This window comes from Cupressus sempervirens, chromosome 10, assembly GCF_028749045.1.
Source record: "Cupressus sempervirens isolate cs-2001-9-10 chromosome 10, ASM2874904v1, whole genome shotgun sequence".
In the NCBI taxonomy this organism is placed as follows: Eukaryota; Viridiplantae; Streptophyta; class Pinopsida; order Cupressales; family Cupressaceae; genus Cupressus; species Cupressus sempervirens.
The window spans coordinates 497,634,352-497,651,169 of NC_143127.1; the positions used below are offsets into that span (position 1 = coordinate 497,634,352).

General features: G+C 34.9%; 1 protein-coding gene across 1 annotated transcript; it reads left to right on the plus strand.

Moving 5' to 3' along the window:
- The first annotated feature begins 678 nt into the window (after positions 1-678).
- On the plus strand, positions 679-3,277 carry LOC149534840 (naringenin,2-oxoglutarate 3-dioxygenase-like). The gene is made up of 3 exons (XM_089804712.1): positions 679-1,548; positions 2,168-2,495; positions 2,779-3,277. The coding sequence occupies exons 1-3, from the start codon at positions 1,064-1,066 to the stop codon at positions 3,076-3,078; spliced, it is 1,113 nt and encodes a 370-aa protein (XP_089660838.1). The 5' UTR covers positions 679-1,063; the 3' UTR covers positions 3,079-3,277.
- The last annotated feature ends 13,541 nt before the right edge of the window (positions 3,278-16,818 follow it).

The window sequence follows — 16,818 nt, forward strand, 5'->3', positions numbered from 1 at the left end:
CCATGCAAGAGATTAAAAATATGTTTAAATATAGATAAACCATAAATTTTAATTCACTACAAGAATAGTATGTGACATTTGACATTCCAATATAGTAAATACTAATAGTTTTTGGACGGTTAATTAATGAAATCAAAAGTATTAACCAATTAAGACATAATAATGCACTTTATCAAAATTTACTTCACTTCAAGATTAAGAATGTGACATTTCCACATTTCATACTAATGAACAATAATATATTTTCTACAATTAATAAATTGATATATCAAAATTAACGAACACATTAAAATGCACTCTTCCCCTCTCCCATAATTATTATCAATTCATTAAGTATTTTGATCTGATAAATAAGATGACCCACCAATCAAAGCCTTTAGATATAATTGCTTCCATAACCCCACCATGGCCAAATCATTGATCCTTGTCTGTGCTAAATTAATGAGTTCCCCACTTCCATATGACCCATGTAATTCAACACCCAAAAACAGGTACAACGGGCGGCCCATATGTACTCCAGGCATACCGGAACAAACTCACACCGTCTATTTGCCATCCCTATGCCTGGTCATATCACCAAACTCAAGCTTCTAGAAGGACTTCCATTTTTCCTTCCCTGGGTTTCTAGATAGACTTCATTTTTCCTCTTTTTATGAGTTTCTAGAAAGACTCGAGCCTATCGGTTCCAAAACCAAACAATTTTCCCATTCCGAATGAACGCATGACCTCAACTAATTCAGCAATCTACCATTGATGCTTAGAAACACGCCTCCATTAAAGTTAACTAACATCCAGTCCAGCTTTTCAATTCCTTATGAGCACCTAACATTCAAGGAGTGGATGGATGCACATGCACTCACACCCAAAAGTGGGTAGCTCATAGAGATCAATTCCCTCCACCAAACCACTTAATTCCTCCATCTCTCCTTTAAATACCCATTTCTTCATTCCACACTTCCCAACTTACCCAACAGTTGTGTCAATAGGCCTACCCATTTCTTTCAAAACCATTCCTTCGTTCCACTTTCCCACTTAATTCCTCCATTCTTGTTGAGTGAAAAAAATGGCACCGGCAGTAGCCTCAGGTGGAGAAGAAGGGAGACCAGAGACATTACCAGTGGGGGATTCAAAGGAATTGCAAGGGATGTTTGTGAGAGATGAAGATGAGAGGCCGAGGGTGGCGTATAATGAGTTCAGCAAGGAGATCCCCATTGTTTCGTTGGAAGGGATGGAAGGGGGAGAGAGGGAGCGTGTGAGGGAGGAGGTGAGCAGGGCATGCCGGGAGTGGGGAATCTTTCAGGTGGTCAATCATGGGGTGCCTTTGGAGCTCGTCAAGTCCATGGCTCAGTTTTCTAGGGACTTCTTTGCTCTTCCTGCCGAGGAGAAGTTGAAGTTTGATATGAGAGGGGGAAAGCGTGGAGGATTTGTGGTCAGCAGCCATCTTCAGGGGGAGGCTGTTCTTGATTGGAGAGAAATCTTTACTTACTTCTCTCATCCCCTGCGCCAGAGGGATTACACTCGCTGGCCTCACAACCCCCATGGCTGGAGGTATGAATGGATGAATCATGGTGTCTACTTATTCTTGATTTGGATGTTAATGAATGAATGGACTGTTTTTACCCCCCACCTTTTTGTTTTCAATAAATGTGAACACATTAATCTGGAGTTATGAATCTATGAGATTACAAATAATGAGATTTGAATTTTGATAGCAGAAACAACACACTAACAATTTAACCATCACAGTTGTTTTGATTTGGTTGATGGCATTTAATTTTATACTTTGCTTGAGGAGTTGCTAGTTTTCTCCTTGACCAAGCAGTCAATGACATTTGAGAATGGAAACAACTCAGTACTTCAAAGTGGCCCAACCTATAAACTCCGTACTTCATTTTTGACCCAACCTACAAACCCCATACTTCATTTTTGATTGTATACGATTACTTTTCGGATCATGGTTCTTCTACTATGGATTTTGATCAAATTAATCAATTCAATCTTCTTTGAGCAAAATACTAGAGATTCAATTTTTGAGGTATTAGCATATTTGATCTAACGTCTTTAAGATGGATTAAGAATTGAACTATTAGCATTTTAGTTTTCCATTTAATACTTTTTTCTTTATAGCGCTTACAATATCCACTAATTACTCTTGTCTGTTATGCAGAGAGATTGTAGACAAGTATAGTGAGGCTTTGATGAGTCTAGCAAGCAAGTTATTGGAGATACTTTCTGAGTCGCTAGGACTAGACCCAGAGGCAGTAACAAAAGCTTGTGTGGAGATGGACCAAAAAGTGGTGATCAATTACTACCCCAAATGCCCACAACCAGACATGACACTAGGGTTAAAGAGGCACACTGATCCAGGCACCATAACTCTACTCCTCCAAGACAGTGTGGGGGGTCTCCAAGCCACCAAAGATGATGGTCTCACTTGGATCACTGTTGAGCCAATCGAGGGCGCATTCGTTGTCAATCTTGGAGATCACATGCATGTGAGTAATAATACTTTGTGATTGAAAATCTCACATGGAAAAGAACTTAATGATAACTTAAATCTATGATTCTCTATTCCTAGAACTACTTTGTTTGGTAAATATCACTAAAATCATTAATTTATTAGACCCTTTCCTCTTTGCCTTTGATAGTGATTTAGAGTTATATGTTTGATTTTGTTTGTTGAACCTAACAATTTTATGTCTTCTAGTTATCAATTTGACTGTGCTTGTTGAACGTAAGTACAATATATCTGATTGTACATGTGGAACCTAATTGTAGTATTTGAGCAATGGGAAGTTCAAGAGTGCGGATCATCAAGCGGTGGTAAACTCGAACAGTAGTAGGCTATCAATAGCAACGTTTCAAAATCCAGCACAAGAGGGAGTAGTATACCCATTGAAGTTGGAGGAGGGAGAGGAGAGCATGATGGAAGAACCCATCACCTTTGCCCAAATGTACTCTCGCAAGATGAGTCGTGATATTGAGCTTGCCTTGCAAAAGAAGCTAGCCAAGCTTAACCCACCTCCCTCATCTACCCCTCAATGCCAAGACAAACCCATTCCCATTTCTTCTCATTAAACATGAAAATTTTCCTTCATACAATGAGGTTCATTCCTTCTTTCTATCCTTCATTTGAGTTTTCTAAATAATATTAACAGTGTGTCCTATCCAAGATTATATCTATCTTCTTACAGAGGATTATAAGTCATCTTTTGTTTTGTTGTGAATCCTTGATTTAATGCAAATATTACTTGTCTTGCGAGTTTTGTTCTTACAAGCTTTATTCACAAGTTAGATTAACAACGATATAAGCCTAAAATTGGCCTATAAAAGGAGGCAACATATTGATGATGTTTATCAATTAATTAAAATTCAAAATATAATATTCTTGTTAATATCTAAAGTGTTTGAGTTAATTGGTATAGTGGAGTCTTATGTTGTGATTATTGGTCTTCTATTATTGGTGAATTGGTTTACAAATAAAAGTGGATTTCTAAGAAGTGACTCTTGATCTTCTATTTGTGATTTCTTCTTTGTCTGTATTCATAAGGAACTTGTAATAATCTCATTTGATGCTTAAATGAACAAGATCTTTGGAATTGATATGCAATTCAAAAAATATCATTATGGATTTGGTCTAGTATGCATTAACCTAAAATTTGGCAACGTCTATTCACATATTTGACTGTATTTATTAATTAATTGAATTTCAAAAGATAGTGACATTATAAATTTTCTTAAGACTCCATTTGAATGTTGGTTAAATAATATGTTAAAACATAGACCAATTTTTTAAGAAGCAAAAGCTTATGTATTTGAACAAATTTATTCAATACATAGTTTAAAGTGCATTATATGAAGGTTGACTATGTCCACATCATCTCATACAAATATTTGTGAAAAATAATGTATAGTTTGAAACAAATCTTTTTTGTAACCTAACCTTAAAGATACAATCACACATCTTATGTTACACAAATAGTAACAAAGAATAACATTGAAGGAAGGAGATACTATAATTGTAATGAGAATAAAATATAAATGTATAAAATAGTTAATTAGGCATAAATTATTTAGATAATAGAGATGAGATTGATAATTGTATGGAAATCAAATGTGAGGGATAAGAATATTACACTCTAGAATTGAAAATACATTAAAAAATATTGATTTGATGTTGTTAAATATTTCTTAGAATTCTCATTTTTTCTTTTGCACATAGTTTTACAAATAAGCCATGGTTTTTAGTTATGACTTATCCTAGACTTATAAAAATAAAATTTACAACAAATGTCCTTTATCTAATCATATATCAATATAACACCAAGTTATCAAGGCAATGTATAATTCAACTAGTCATTTATAGAAACTCAATATGTAGTATTAAGGACCTAGATATAGTTCTTAAAATTGTTTGATCATATAGAAGGATATAATCTTACATCTAATAAAACATTATTATTTCTTAACATAATCAGATTTCCACAATCACATTTCATATTCTGTTGCTCTCTCATCCTGATGATGGATCATGTAGTATGATCCGAAACGTTGATGCTAAAAAAAAAACTCACACAATCTAATCCAGAAACATTGCTCACATTATTATTATTTCTTCTGTTCCATTATAAATATATCTTCCAAAATATTTCTTGTTAGACTAAGTCTCAAAGCATAATGGTGTCTTGGACTTAAACACTCTTAAAAAAAAGTCTTATTGAATTCACATGGTTTTGAGTGCATTATGTGGAGCTTGACTATATCCACATCATTACATACACTATTTCTAAAGAAAATTTGCAGAATTTTGAACATTTCTTTTATTATGCCAACCTTAATAGATACAATTACATCTCTATCATAACACAAATAGTAACAAACATTAATATTGAAAGAAGGGGATTGTATAAGTATAATGAGAATAATATAAAAATATTGATTGATTGATTAAGTGTCATTTATTTAGATAGTAGAGCTAGGATAAATAAATGTAATCAATATATGAAAATTAAATGTGAGAGATAGGAATATTTAAGTCTAAACTTGAAGATATGTAAAAAATATTGATAGTATATTGTTAAATATTTCTTATGATTCTCAATTTCCCTTTTATGCATAGTTCTACTAGATATGCTTATGTTTTTATTTGACTTGTTCTAACTCTATAATATTAATGTTTTTGACAAATCTCTCTTATCTTAATCATATAGAATATACCATCATGCTCTAAAAGTCATGGCATTGTTCAATTAGGCATCACTAGAAGTGTATTTTTGTAGTTTGTTAAAGAGTTCTATAATTATTAAGATTGTTTGATTATACGAAAGGAATTTCTCTTACATTTGATAACACATTATCACATCCCCTCCCCTTCTTTAAATATATCTCTTCCCAAAACGTTCAAAAGGAAAAAAGACAAGATGATGTACTATAAAATAAAAAAATCCTATAAATTAAGTCTACAAAGTTTTTTTTAACACTCACCATTATACATCATGTCCTTAAATTCTTGACCATTTAATTTTTATAATTGATATTTATATTGAATATGAAAAATGTCATTATTGATAGCTTGATAATACTAAAAAAGGTACACATGATTGAGTGTTTACCCTTCAATAGAATTTTATTCATTACAACAAATAAACTTGGTAGTGAATGGTTTAAGCATAGATCTTATTGAATTTTAGATTGATAGGTTATAAACAAATAGAAAAGATATATTGGAATATTTTTACCTTTAGTTTCTTGACAAATAACTAAAATAATTAAAAGGAATCCATCATAAGGTTAGAACTTAGGGATTCCCAATTCCAACATATAAGTCTTATGTCTAGTAACATTAAAAGGTTTCACAACCTAACATGATCATTACTAGATTTTATAGCTTATTCAAATACTTCGGTATGAATTATCATAGTCTATAGGTTATGCACTTTAATTTTGTTAAAATATTATTTTATATCTTAAATAGGTCTCTATTAGATCCTCTATCATGTTGTTTCAAGATTAGTTGCATCAAATATGAGTTCGATGATCACATTATTTTTAGACTTAAGTAAGGTTGGCTGATTTCTATTTTTAAAATTTATTTTATTATCAATTATTTTAAGGAAGAACAACATTATTTTCCCTTATAGCTAATCGATATGCCAATTTTGTTTCTTGAAGATTGTAGATAAGTTGACCCATTATGAACGTGGGATAAAAGGAACTTGTTTTACTATATTTTTTCATCCACAATACTAAAATGTTCGGATATATTTTCAATTTTTAATCACAAAGAGAAAGAATCCCTTAAACATCGTTATTAATTTTAGGAATTTTTACTAATAAATTTGGCAAATTGCTATGGTAAAAACTTGTTCACTTAGTATCAAAATTAGAATTGGCAGCTATAGCATAATGTTATTAATAATAATTTAAAAATGTGACAAAGTTTAAATCAACATCATATGATATTAAAACATTACTCTATCCACTTTTAGGTGAGTTGGTCTGTGCCTTGAGGTTTACTTCCTTAAGGTCATAGGTTTGACTCCCGTTCGTAGTGGAGAAGGGTTCTAGGCCAGTTTCTCGTACAAGACTTTATGCCAAGTACTTGCTTTGCTTGCGTGGGGTATAGGACTAGACTTTTCCCCCAAAGTTTTTAAAGATGGGAGTTGGAGCGGGCAATTCCGGAGGGGTGAGTGGAAACGATGGAATTCAAAATTCAAATGGGACCAGGATTGGTGTAGGTCCATTAGGAGAGGGAGGTCAAGGAGAGAATACTGTGGATGTAGGATAGGTTAGGAAGGAACTCGATGGAGGTGGGACACTTGGGGATCCAAGGGGGACCCAGGTCTGTGATCACTATCAAGATTGCTACCAAAAAATGGTCAAGTTTGTTTGGCATCAAGATGACTAGTAAGTCTTCCTTTCCCCTAGTCAAGAATGTTTCTATTACCGAGAAAGGCTTGATTATCTTGGAAATCCCAAATCAAATCATAGATATGAAGATTTCTAGAATGTATCATACCTTTGTGGGGAGGTTCTTGGGATCCTGTTTAAAAGGGGATGGGCTTTGAAGGGAGGGGTTGATATTGCTGCAATGTTAAAAGGTTTCTTATCCTTTTGATTTTCTTGTTATGAGGACTGGAAACACATCTTGTACATTGGACTGTGGATTATTGGTAAGCATACAATGATTTTACAAAAATGGTCCCGTAACCTAAATTCTCATAATGAATCGGTGATGGAAGCTCCTATCTAGGTCAAACTTCTAGGAGTGCCTCTTGAGTTCTAGGTAAATTTTTTCCAAGAAATAGCTAATACCTTTAGAGAAATCTTATCTATGGACCCAGTGACAATTTCAAGAAGGAGATTAACCTATGCTATAATTTGTGTGGGGGTTATTCAAGGGGTTGATATGTCAGATTCCATCATGCTCCAATCTGAATTGGGAGTCTAGCAGTAGAATATTGAATATGAATCCATCCCTTTTCCTTGTTTCCATTGTAAAAAATCAAGCCATTGGGTGAAGAAATTCCCTAATAAGGTTAGCATACCGAAGAAATTTTTTTAAAAATGGATTAAAAAATGCATCGAGGATGCTAAGCTAGTGGAATAAAATTAGGTTGAGAAGGAGGCAAAAGAGGATAATAACTTTGCTCAGGCGGAGCCTATTCAGATGATAATAGTTAATGAGAATGGGAACTTGAAAAAGAACTCAATAATTCCCATTAACATTTAGAGATTAAGGATATCTCTGATGATGAAGGTCAAAGTAGAAGGGTGGAAGTGGTAGAGGCCAAGGAGCCAGTTGAAAAAGAAATATCGAGTGATAGTAGAAAGAATATTGCTAACAGAAAAGATTCAGATTATCAAGAGGCACAAGAATGCATTATTCTAGGAACTGAGTTTATATGAATGCTCTTAGTTGAACACCAAGGATAGTAGGAGTTTATCACACAGGGAAGGACCAATAGAGGACAGTTCACCCAAGTGGGGGGATGCAAAAGATATTAATAGAGTTTTTTTGGGAGAGGATGAAATTTTTGGAGAAGATTGGATAGATGTGGAGCATAAGAAGAAATTTAGAACTATGAAAAAGGAGGAAATTAGCTTTAAAAAAATAAAGAAAATCATTTTCTTAACAAAAAAAATAAGGAATAACAAATCAGGGGATGCTAGTCATTCCCTTAGCCTAGCAGGGAAGAGTAACAAAATAGGGGATCTAAAGAGTAATAAAGCAGGGGATGTTAGTCATTCCCTTACCTTAGTAGAGAGGAGTAACAAAACATGGTAGTCAAAGGACTATCTTAGAGTCAAAATAATTCCACAAGAAATGAAGACTATCTCATGGAATATCAGAGGATTAAATAATCATCATAAGAAAGACACTGTTAGGGACACAATTAGAGATAATAAACTGGATATAGTACTTCTTTAGGAAACTAAGATGCTAAAGGATAAAGTAGAAAGTCTATTTTTATTCAAAGTGGTAAGATCTTAGGGGGCAATGTTGATGGGGCTGTAGGACAAGAAAATAGGCTAATATCTAACATACTATGAGAAAATCACAAAACTCAATAAAAGTATGATAATACCCTCTATTCTACCATGAAAGCCAACTAAAACAAAGAAAGAAACATAAAGTAAAAACCTCCTCTTTAATTATAGCTCCCAATACCTTCTTTCTTCTCCATATTATGTAGCTCAATTTTCCTATAATGCACACAATTGAAAAGAAAAAGTCTATGATATGATAGTGATATGAGAGTACTAGAAGAGCAATTTTGAGTTTAAGGGATCAAGGGCTCAAGGATCAAGGACTTGAATGTTCAAGACTTAGGAGCAGAAAAGGCAACAAGAAGACTCATTTTATAGCCAACACACAAGAGGAAAGCATTGAACTTGTCACCTTGAATGTGTAACTTGGCAAGAGATTTCTTTTGGAGATCTATGACACATATGGCACAAGCTGCCAAATGTAAGATTCTATGACATGCATGAAATTCAACATGACTAATAATGGATGGGAATCTATGATGTGCATATGACATCCTAATGCCACTTGTAGTCAAGAATCTATGACAATGGAAGCTTATTATAGCCATGTGTAAGGAATCAAATATATCCAATATGACATATCTAGCCAAGTGTAAATGGAGAATCTATGATGTATCATGCCCATGTGTAACGATGATGTCAAGGTTATGTTAAATTATTATGTAGAATATTTGAATTAAAAAATCATTATTCCACACAAATGGAAATTAGTAATTTGGAAATTAGAGGTGGAAAATATGAGTTAGGAAATTGAGAATTGCCATGGTTTGTGAATGACGAATCAATTAATTAATGATATTGATCAATTGAGGATGCTTGGATAGTGAGAACAATTGGTAATGCATGGCGAAGACAATTGGGATGCCATAGGATTAAATTATGGGTTATTTAATCCTATAGAGAAAATTAGTAGATGATTGGCCAATTTGATTAGGTTAATGTAGGATGAAATGTGATGATTATGTAGATAGACTAGGACAATGGTGGATAGATCAAAGCCATGATCAAATTGATTGATTGATTAAAATTGATAACATGCCAAGGACACATGACATGGATCAAGGGCATGTAACATTTATGTGACATTTTAAATGCTACAGGATTGAGATTGATTGGTAGGGTTGATCATAATAACATCGACAAACACTGTCAATGTTATTAAATTGATTTGATAATACCACGATATGAAACTGAGAGACTCGAAAATGTCAAAGTTTGGATGATGTGAATGAGAATTTGACCTAACACCGAGAAACATGACAATGCTAAGGTTGGAATTGATTAGTTTGATAGGTTTTGATAGGTTTCCAAGACATTGAGAGACACAACAATGCCTAGGATTGGACAAATGATGATGGATTTGGGATGTTTGACATGTTCTGGGTTGATTATGATTGATTTGGGGTGATTCCAAGTTGATTTGATATGATTCTGGGTTGATTTGTAAATGATGTGAATGATGAATGACATTAACAAAGCTTGCCCCAAAGATATTCAAGTTTGGCCAAAAGATCAAAATTAGTGAAATGAGAAAATGGGATGAATTAGTATGAAAATGTGATCAAACTGTATATAAAAACCATTTTTGAGCATCTAAATTTTGCCCCTCTTTGATACAATGTTATTTAGAGTATTGTGTCAAAGAACCCTGACGAAAAAGTAGTAAAAGCATGCCCTAGTAAGGGTGGTACATATGGGCGCCCCTTGATAAATTGACCAATATGAACATATGATAGGTCAATTTTTTGACAATGATAAGAAAAATTCATAGCAACTGACAGATCACAAATCGGAACTCAAATGTGAAAGTTATGGGGTTCAAAGTGCAAAATGGGGATCACTCGAGGGCCCAGGAGCAGTTTCGTGGGTTACCACTCAATAAAGTGAGAAAATAATGAAAATTATAGGCCAATTTTTTCACCAAAAATATAAAAATCCAACACAACTGACGGATTGTGAATCGAAGTTGAAACTCAAAAGTTATGAGCTCTAGAGTGAAAGACAAGGGTCAATTAGGGCTCTGTGAGTAGTTCTAGGCATCTAACCACCCCAAGTGCACCCAAAATGCACCCAAGTGTGCCTAGGGTGCACTTGGTAATGCCAAGTGTGCTATGGCAGAACAAAGTGCTCCCTAAGTGCACTTGGGAAGCCCATCTGCACTCTAAAAGTGTAGATTGGGCCCCAGAAGGCTCCAGGGGCCAAAATCAGCTTGACTGGATTGAGAATGACCTAAAAATTTGTGTGCATGCCAAAAATCATAGAGATAGGTCAAAACATGGGAACAATTAATCAAAAATGGTCAAATGTGGTCAAATTAAGGATAGACTTGGTGAAGAGCCATAGAAGGTTGACAAACAATGTAGTATGATGCAATAATGCAAGAATGTAAGATAAGGATGATTTGGTGTATCAGAGTACATGATCATGGTGGTGGATGAAGAGGTGAATGATAGAAGATTGAGGAGATGAGATGAGGACTAGTTAGAATGAGGTTAGGAGTTTTTCTTTCATAAAATGCACTATATGTCAATGGAGCTTTATTTGATATGGTAGATGGAATGCAACACATCATGGCATAACGGGCCAAAGCGCAAATGCAAACCTTGTGCATAAACAAGTATGATGAAGATAGAAAATGACCTTGTCCTTCCTAAGGCATATATACATGTCGTAGACTCCTAAAGGTACATTTTAATAGATAGAAAAAAAAAACATGACCATGAACCATCCCGACCACTCTCATAGATCAGTTTATACCATCGAGTGGCATAGGAACATGATTGAAGAAAAAAAATAAATAAATAAATCACTCACTAAACAACATGAGCCAACAACTATTCTTGTCCATTATTACTTTCTTTCTAGTGTTTTAGGTTTGCAAATAGTGTTTGATAGGTTGATCATGTGATAGGCCTATTTGTGTGTTGATTTAGTTGATAGGTTCATAGTGACATGTTGGATTGACTATTGGTTCACATTGCTCAGATAATGTGATTGTCATTCAAGTGCAATGCTTTGAGTTTCAGTCTACGAAAGTGTGAATGTTTATACAAAAAAGGTGATTATCCATAGTGACTATTTACAAGGTTTATTACAAGTTTGTGGTTAGTTTTGTGATTTTTATGGTTTTTTTAGGATATTTGATGTTTTTGTGTGACTCATTTCTTTAGGACATTTTATGAATTTTAGGGTTTATTTCAAATGTTTTATGAGGTTTAGTGGTTTTCTCATGACATTTAATGATTTTTATTAATTTTTTAAGGAAATTTTATGATTTTTATGAATTTGTTCAGGATGTTTTATGCTTTTTATGGATTTGTTCAAGACATTTTATGATTTTTATGAATTTGTCCATGATCTTTTATGATTTTTTTGTTGGTTTTTTTTTTTCAGGACATTACCTAATTTTAAAGATTTTTTTAGGATCATATCTGAATTTTGTAGGAGTTTTTCAAGATCATTTTTGAATTTTTTAGGATTTTTCAGGATCGTATTTGGATTTTTTAAGGATCGTAGAGGATTCACAAGTGTTAGCTCCAACTCGATATTTGATAAATCTAATGGATAAGATGTGCTTAGGGACATGCCCTTAGTTCAAGTTCAAACTCATACACTATGTAGGTGATGTGCCCCCAGATAAGACACCAACTATGTACAATGACCAAAGACAAAGTATGTACAAACTGGTGATGCTTGGGTAAGATAACAATGGATATCAACTAGTTCATGAGCCATGATCAAGTACAAGAAATGTCTTTCAATATGAAGGATATGATTAGGGAATGACAAAAGGGGTAAAAACACATATGGAATCCTGATAGATGGAGGAACAACAACGAATTACACATGGTGCTTGTTTGCCAAGTTTTCATAATGTACTTTCCCAAAGTGCCTATTTGCCAAGTTTTCACTTTTGTACAAAATTTTTCTCTTGACTCAAAATTTTGTGCCAAGATATCTGTTTACTAGGTTTTTATCAAGGAATCCATTTTTTTTATGACTTTTTGCTATTTTTTGATTTTTTTTTTAGGAATGTTTTGCCATTTAAATTTTTTTTTTTTGTAGGACTTTTAGATAGAATCATGAATGTTGTTGATGAATGATGAGAATAAATCTATTATTGGTGCTTCTAGCTGATAATATCAAGATCCATGACCGACCATAACTATTTAGGATTCATTTTGAGTGTGTAGCTAAAATCAAACCACTAGAAAGGCCTTGAGATATACCATTGTGTACCGTATGTAAGATAGTGTCTGCCTCTCGTGAATCAAGGCATATGAGGATAATTTGATCAAAAGATTTGTTGTATAGGATATCACTGATGATGACATATTCAAAAGATCATTGGGTAGAGGTTTTATTTTGGGTAGTAGACAAATTAGGTAGCTGGATTTGGGGATAAACAACTGGATATAAGGAAAGATTGGGAGGATTGAGACCAATGAATTTCCACATGAAGATTGATTGAGAGAGCTCAAAAAGACTTCGTGGCATGTTGAACACTAGAACAATGATATTCATGGCATCATCTTGTTCATCTTTTATCCTTGGGAGTTTCCTAGCTTTTTTTTTATGGTCTAATGGTGCCTTTTAGTTTTCACCAAGATACATATGCTTGTTATCTTTTCCTTTGCTTCCATTTTTGTAATTGGAAGATGGATTTGCCTCCCAAAAATATGCCAATGTGTTCAATTTAGGAGGAATTCATTCTTTATGACCTTCAATTGTAATGCCTTTATAAACTTCAAATACATTTATAACAACATCATCTTTGTCAAATTGATCGAAGATCAGTGGTCCACGTTGGTCCCAATCTAATAGTTCAGGATAAATTGAGGGGATGTCATCATTAGTGTGGAATGGGCTCTAGTTGAAGATATATATGGATATTAGATTTAGTTGTATTATTGGGGTCAAAAAAGATATGGTCAAGTCCATAAGGAGTAACAAGATTATCGGTTTCATGTTGGGTATCCTTAGATGCCTTTTTATCATTCAAAACATTCAATCTCACATGTAGGTATCTTAGTAATAGAAGGATCTATTCATGATGGTTAAAATCCAAGTCCCAAATTAGGAGTTCATCCTTTTGTAGTGATAATTTTAGTAATTCCTTGTTTTTGAGAACCAAGACCACTATGTCCATCATAGCCTTGTTTCTACATGATAGTAAACCCAAGTCCATACTTGTTAGGAGATATCAAAGTGGGTTCTTGTTCTACTTCTTCTTTCTCAATATAGACATATTTAGTCTTATAGACATGTTCTTTATGTAGTCCACTGCTACTAATGAAATTGATAGAAGTGGCATTTTGTGTACTGATCTTAGAATGTTGTGCTTGCAATAGTTGTGATTTACCATAAGATTGGGGAGAAAGTGGTGACTCCCTAATGTGGAATACTTGAGACATAAAGTATTCTTTACACCCTTTGTCTTCAATCTTCAAATTTTCCTTAGCCTTACTGAGGAGTCTATCAACATGCACATATTTAGAGGAATCAATGGGTTGTGCTTCATTGTTTGTTGGGACTTGGTATGCAGCAGCATCTTTAAGACTAGCACAGAATTGGAATGGGTCTGGATCACTAGAGATGATAACCTCTATATTGTTATAGAAAAATTTGAAGCATTGATGGTATTCAGAACGAACGACTTCCATAGTACAAATCCAAGGGCATCCTAGTATCATGTTGAATTCATTTGAATATCTAAGACCTGGAACAATGTATTCTCAGTAGCTGAACCAAGTCTGATGGGTAACATGATGACACCCTTGTAGAAGCATTCACCATCATCATAGGCCTTTATTTTGATCTTGTAGGAAGGATCTACATCTTCTTCAAAGTAACTTAGATCCTTGACAAATTTAAGGGTACAGATGTTCAGTCTTGCTCCTTCATCTATCAAGACATGTTTGACCTTGGCATTACGGATAAAGACTTCAAGATGAAGGGGTCATTGTGGTTGGTTCTATCCTTAGGAATATCTTGAGGGGAAAAGGTGATATGTTGTGAGTCAGATAAGTTCCCAACCATGGCCTGGAACTCATAAACATTGAAACATTAATGTTATCTGGGACTACTAACTCTTTGAGGGTTTGATGGTTAGGCTTTTGTGGATACATGCTCAATGTGTCCATAAGTAAAGGTTGTGGGACTTTTGTATGATTTTTGTCAAGTGTTTGTTGGGATTTCTTGCCCTTCTTTGGTCTTGGATGAGGTTTTGGTCATGTTTGTACCTCAGAAAATAAGGGTTGATATAACTCTTCAGGTCTCTAAGATGATTGTGTCCTTGTAAGTGCTGGTATGATACCTAAAGATGTAGTTGCAATGGAGAAAAACCTATCTCAGAGCTTGTGTGAGGTATGACGGAGCATATCTCAGAGCTTGTGTGAGGTATGGATGTGATTCTAGGTGCTATAGGACCATGTTGTAGAGACCTACAATAACTTCTCTCTCTTTCTAAAGCTCTTACTTCATTTTCATTTTGCAATGCCATCTTGGGTTATGTCGAAACCTATAGTGTTGGCTAGTACAAAGTTGCCAACTACCAAATCTCCCGCTCTATTCATTGTGGGATCGAACTATCTATTTTGTTAGCACTGGGTGGCTAGGTAAACCCTAGCACCAAGCTTGTACCATCTTGTTTAACACTCGAACATTCTTGAGCATGCCGAACTAAAACGTCCCTAAGAGTCACTAAATGTCATAGGGCAGCGATCTTTGATGGGGAATATCTCGCAGCTCATGCAAGGTATGGATGCAATTTCAGGTGCTATAGGACTATGTTGCAAAGACCTAATATAAACTCTCTCTCTTTTTGTAGATCTTACTCTATTTTGATTTTGCGATGCCATCTTGGGTGATACTGAAACTTGTAGTGTTGGCTAGTACAAAGTTGCCAACTGCCAAATCTCCCTCTCCATGCATCATGGGATCAAACTGTCTATTCTATTAGTTGTAGGTGGCTAGCTCCTAGCCCCAAGCTCAATCCATCTTGTTGAGTGCTTGAATGTTCTTAGGTATGCCAAACTGAAATGTCCCTAAGAGTCACTAAATGCCATAGGGCAGCAATCTTTGATGAAGAATATCTCGGTACTCGTGTGAGGTATGGATACAATTTTGGGTACTATAGGACTGTGTTATAGAGACCTACAATAACCTCTCTCTCTTTTTGGAGATCTTACTCTATTTTAATTTTGCGATGCCATCTTGGGTGATGTTGAAACTTGTAGTGTTGGCCAGTACAAAGTTGTCAATTGGCAAATCTCCCTCACCGTTCATCGTGGGATCAAACTGTCTATTTTGTTAGCTCTGGGTGGCTAGGTAAACCCTATGCCCAAGCTCATCCCATCCCATTGAGCACTTGAACATTCTTGGGTATGCTGAACCAAAACGTCCCTAAGAGTCACTAAATGCCATAGGGTAGTGATATCTGACGAGGCATATCTCAAAGCTCGTGTGAGATATGGCCTCAATTTTAGGTGCTATTGGACTGTGTTGTGAAGACCTACAATAACCTCTCTCACTTTTTTGAGATCTTGCTTCATTTTGATTTTGCGATGCCATCTTGGGTGATGTTGAAACTTGTAGTATTGGCTAGTACAAAGTTGCCAACTACCAAATCTCCCTCACCATTCATTGTGGGATCAAACTATCTATTATATTAGCTCTGGGTGGCTAGATAAACCCTATCCCCAAGCTCAGCCTATCCCGTTGAGTGCTCAAACATTCTCAAGCATGCAAAACCAAAACCTCCCTAAGAGTCACTAAATGCATAGGGTAGTGATATTTGACTAGGCATATCTTAGAGTTCGTGTGAGGCATGGATGTAATTCTAGGTGCTATAGGAATTTGTTGTAGAGACCTACAATAACCTCTCTCACTTTTTGGATATCTTACTCCGTTTTGATTTTGTGATGCCATCTTGGGTGATGCTGAAACTTGTAGTGTTGGCCAGTACAAAGTTGCCAACTACCAAATCTCCCTCACCATTCATCGTGGGATCAAACTATCTATTATGTTAGCTCTAGGAAACTAGGTAAACCCCATCCCCAAGCTCATCCCATCCCATTGAGTGCTCAAACATTCTCAAGCACACTGAACTGAAACGTCCCTAAGAGTCACTAAATGCCATAGGGTAGTGATCTTTGATGGGGCATATCTTAGAGGTCGTGTGAGGTATTTTTTTTTAGGTGCTGTAGGATCATGTTGTGGAGACCTACAATAACCTCTCTCTCTATTTGGTAATCTTACTATGTTTTA

Coding starts and splice junctions, on each gene's coding strand:
- LOC149534840 (XM_089804712.1), top strand. CDS start 1,064: ATGGCACCGGCAGTAGCCTCAGGTGGAGAAGAAGGGAGACCAGAGACA. Junction 1,549..2,167: donor CACAACCCCCATGGCTGGAG/GTATGAATGGAT, acceptor TCTGTTATGCAG/AGAGATTGTAGACAAGTATA. Junction 2,496..2,778: donor ATCTTGGAGATCACATGCAT/GTGAGTAATAAT, acceptor ACCTAATTGTAG/TATTTGAGCAATGGGAAGTT.